A 4,880-nucleotide genomic window follows, 5' to 3' on the forward strand; every position below is an offset into this window, starting at 1 on the left:
AGTTGCGAGCATTCAAAACTATTATAAATCCCTTTAACATGCAGAAAGCCAATACACATAAACAACATTTAATATTCAGACAACAACACAAAATATATGGAGCAACTCATCCATACATTGGGTTATACTAGTATTAATGAAAAAGGTGCAATGCATGTAGTTACATTCATCAGACCAACATGTTGACCAACCTTTCAAGTATATGCCATGTACAAGCATAAACATAACTGATAACATAAATTCCAAACATAAAAATATGCATGAATGGCACAGTAAGGCTGCCTCGCAATTATTGACTCTAGAAAGCCCACCCTATAACTCTAGACATGTAGACGGAGGCATTACACAATTATTACATAACCAAGGAAATACTCTACAGTTTTTCTTCCTCCTTTGTTCAACGTCCAATGACAACAACACAAAATATATGGAGCAACTCATCCATACATTGGGTTATACTAGTATTAATGAAAAAGGTGCAATGCATGTAGTTAATTCATCAGACCAACATGTTGACCAACCTTTCAAGTATATGCCATGTACAAGCATAAACATAACTGATAACATAAAGTCCAAACATACAAATATGCATGAATGGCACAGTAAGGCTGCCTCGCAATTATTGACTCTAGAAAGCCCACCCTATAACTCTAGACATGTAGATGGAGGCATTACACAATTATTACATAACCAAGGAAATACTCTACAGTTTTTCTTCCTCCTTTGTTCAACGTCCAATGTCCCTGCCAATACACATAAATAACATTTAATATTCAGAAAACAATGCAAAATATATGGAGCAACTCATCCATACATTGGGTTATACTAGTATTAATGAAAAAGGTGCAATGCATGTAGTTACATTCATCAGACCAACAAGTTGACCAACCTTTCAAGTATATGCCATGTACAAGCATAAACATAACTGATAACATAAAGTCCAAACATACAAATATGCATGAATGGCACAGTAAGGCTACTCCGCAATTATTGACTCTAGAAAGCCCACCCTATAACTCTAGACATGTAGACGGAGGCATTACACAATTATTACATAACCAAGGAAATACTCTACATTTTTTCTTCCTCCTTTGTTCAACGTTCAATGCCTCTTTTAATCCTCGTATGCAATCCCTTCGAATCTTCTCAACCCTCTGCCTGGTTACTCTAGTTGTCTTGTAAACTGTTGAGATATTTCCTGATTTCATCGTTGAGCTAACCCATATGCAATAAGGGTCCTTCAAAATATCCTCCCTCCAAACTGCTCCACTTCGCCTTTTCTCCTTCGCCTACAAAATATATCTAACCTCCTATCTATAATGACATTCCTTGCCGGTTCCATCCCATTGAAAAATAATGAATGACAATATTTCTTGGTATGTTCCTCCTCTACTTGGGCACCACTGTTTGCCTTCTATGCGACGTCCACCTCTTGGGCCAACCCTGTGATGTGTGACATCCATAACATCTTCTCTCCTCAATCCTCCTGCGCAGTTCCACCCTTAACAAAAGTTAAGCAAATCTTTTCTGGGCTCCAACAATGCCATAGCTAGTCCCTTCAACTTGGGCCACACCACTACACCAGTGAATATCTTATGCATGTAGCATCATCCTATTGGAAAAATTCATGCCTTTCATTTCCAAGACAATGCGTTCAACTCCATGAAGTAAGCAGATTTGTATTTCTTAATTCCAAAAAAATTATATTCAAGAAATGCCTTGTTGTGATTGTTGGCCAAGTTGGAGGCAAGTGAAATATTTCCTCCCCACATCCTTAACAATAATCATCTCATATCTCATATTAACAAGAAAGTTTTCAATCTTATCAGTGTAATATTATCGTTTGGAAATTGAGTTGAGTCTTCCCACATCCTACTTTCACCTCCCATCTTGTTGATTCTTATCATTTTATATTTATTTTATTAGATGAATAAAAAGGTTTTGAATCATCCAAGAGAATAATCAATTGCTATTTCACATTTATTATACACTCGTTCAAAGTCAGATTAATGAAAAATGGTTTATACGAAAAGAAATAAACATTAATGTCAAATATATTTCAAATAAATCTTAATGAAAATTTATTAAAGATATGAATACTAAGAAAATCCCAAATCTACTTTTCATTAGAAATATCAAACCCTACATATCTTTTATGCATAAACATGGCTTAAATACTCAGTGAATGTAAAATTAGTAAAGAATCTTAGGGAGAAATTTCAAGCCCTTTATATCTTTTGCATATAAACATAGTTTTACTAATTATTATGCAAAATAGTTATACACAATTACATTTAAATGGTTGCAGTGTACACACTAAGGCCCATTAACAATTTAAAGCTCCCAAACACTTTACAAAGAATGGTTTAGCTCATATGTCTCATACAAGATTGCTATAATTTTTCTTAGTTATAAGGTTGTTTGTATGTTGTGAGTAAATTTATAATTGTATAACAATGGTGAGACATTGAAGTATTTATAAGATATTAGTTGTATAAAAGAACACTTGTAATTTCAAAATGTAAAATTTTGAGTTGATGTGATAATATCCTCCTGACATTAAGTGATTAACCTATTTTTCTTAATACAAACACTTCAAATCAGAAAGTGCTTTGTCCTACATCAAATATTGCACTATTACATTCATGACCAAATTTAATGTGCTTTATCCTTGTTGTTTGTTTCTTTTTGTTGAAACCTTGTCCAAATGAAATGTGATTTTTCCTTGCTAATTGTTTCTTTTTCTTGAAATATTGTATCTTTTGGTAGAAATATCGGCCAAATGTAATGTTCTTTATCCTTATTGATTGTTTCTCTTTCTTCAGATATTTCACTCTAGCTAAATTTTCACTTTGGTGGTCACAACATATAACCGTTTTTCATTTTTTCTTCTTGCAATCATCTCGAATTGTGGAAATGGACTTTAAATTGCTTTGTCCTTGCATGAAGTCAAATTTAAAGTGTTTTTCCCTTGCACGAAGTGGGATTTAAACTGCTTTGTCCTTGCATGAATATTGCATTCTTGGTTAAATGTGTATTTTCCTATGTTTGTCACAACATAGAACTATCTGTTTCTCCTACCCTAGTCCACAAATCTAACTGAGTTAGAAGTAAATCTTTCACTCACCCTAATTTCTCATTTTCAGCATACTTAAAGCCATAATCACAACTCCATTTATATAGTGCAGGATGCACTTTTCTACCTCCTAATGGCTCAATTAAAGAGTATTAATAGGAAAAACAACTTTGTATTGCATTTTAAGTCGATAAAGACTATGGAACATTAAGAGTCCCTATAACATTTGAAAATAATTTTTTCTTGGATTTGTTGTAAAGCTTGTCAAGACTAGGTGAAAATTATGGAGGCAAATTGGGAACATCCACTTCACCTTTCATAATCTTGAGAATCTCAGAGATATCAAGTTTCATTTCTAGGATTCTCTGCAGGCACATATGATTGGCTGTGATGCATATATGTGTTTGGTATCCATCATAAATTCTCTTCAATGACTCACTCACAAGTTCTAAAATGTTGCTCATCTAAGCCAAGTGCCTTGCCCATGAAATGAGATTGGCCTTCTCAAAATATTTCATGGGAGATGCCAAAATATGTAGAGGCTTCATTTTAGAGACACTCACTAACATTAATGCCCCAAAACTATAGCTATCATCCTTCTCTGATGAAAACCCACAACCTCCATATTCAGGAGGAATGTAACACACTGCTCCTCTCATGTTGGTGTTGTTGTTGAGATCTCCTTTACTCAGTAAAATACCACTCCACACATCACTTCCCATGGAATAAATCCTTTTGATTTTATCTTTGTTACTCTCAAAGATGATATCCCCACTATAATCATACAAATAGTCCCTTCCCCTGCTGTTTGTCCTAATGTTCCTTCTGCAATCAAACCTTCTGGAACTTTTCCATCTTATTTTCTCTAGCTTATTCATTTTCTTGCTCTTTTTGCTCATCTCTGCAAAATACTCTTCTTTCCACCACTCCTTGATTTTTCTAGGCTTTTCCTTAATATCTTCCTCAATTTTTCTCATGGAACTAGAGCGACTTATGATTTCCCCACTTGGGTGATTATAATCTGGCAACCTCTTTCTCTTCCTGCTCTTCTTTCCCTTCATTTTGTCCGATGTCCTCGATTGCCCGATTTGGCTACCGATCCCCTCCATCACATTGTCCTTAGTGCCGAGTTCTCCACTGCTATCATATATCCATGACCAACAATCTACACTCCGTGATTTCTGCAAATGAATCTCCTTATTATTTTTGTCTGAAGGTAATACCTGCATCTCCTTACTCCAGTCAGTTCCCTCTTCTGATGGGTCTATCTTCGGCGAATGATCATCAACTTCCAACATGTTATGAAGTCTTCTAGATCCACAGATACCCAAATGCCCTGAAACAATTTCCTTCCCCTTGGCATGAAGTTCATCAACATCTAAACCTTGAGCAGAGGATTCATGCTACTCTTTTTTAAGCTCATGAATGTCCATATTTCTACCAATGCTTGCTTCAACATGACATCTGGGCTTGGATTTCATTTACTTTTGTCACTAAAATCCCATTTAACTTTTAACCCAACGATCGTGGAAAGGCCTTGACTTATCAAAAGGTCTTGACTTCTACCTACCTTGAGTAGAGAAAAGTCATTCATGAGAAGGATTAGAATCTTAAGGTCAAGGATGATGCAATAAAAGTATGTCCCATTATCATTCCATCATATAGTGCATTTGTCTTTAGAAGTGCTTCCAAATTCCAATGGCATTCGCTAATAGTATTTTTCTTGGAAATTCACACTCAAATGCTAGCAAAGAAAGTAAATACCTTACAAAAGTAGTGGAGGTCGAAGCAAAAAAAATGTTCA

At 35.0% G+C, this 4,880-nt stretch overlaps 1 protein-coding gene across 1 annotated transcript; it reads right to left on the reverse strand.

Annotated features, from left to right (window-relative positions):
• Positions 1–3,540: 3,540 nt before the first annotated feature.
• Positions 3,541–4,374, reverse strand: LOC149165743 (uncharacterized). The gene has a single exon (XM_089429920.1). It carries the CDS (start codon positions 4,372–4,374, stop codon positions 3,541–3,543), a length of 834 nt encoding a protein of 277 aa, XP_089286046.1.
• Between the last annotated feature and the right edge of the window lie 506 nt (positions 4,375–4,880).

The sequence above is a fragment of the Pinus tabuliformis genome, chromosome 5_1 (genome assembly GCF_031772625.1).
Source record: "Pinus tabuliformis cultivar Carrire ecotype Pingquan chromosome 5_1, CPIR1, whole genome shotgun sequence".
In the NCBI taxonomy this organism is placed as follows: Eukaryota; Viridiplantae; Streptophyta; class Pinopsida; order Pinales; family Pinaceae; genus Pinus; species Pinus tabuliformis.

Coding starts and splice junctions, on each gene's coding strand:
- LOC149165743 (XM_089429920.1), bottom strand. CDS start 4,374: ATGTTGGAAGTTGATGATCATTCGCCGAAGATAGACCCATCAGAAGAG.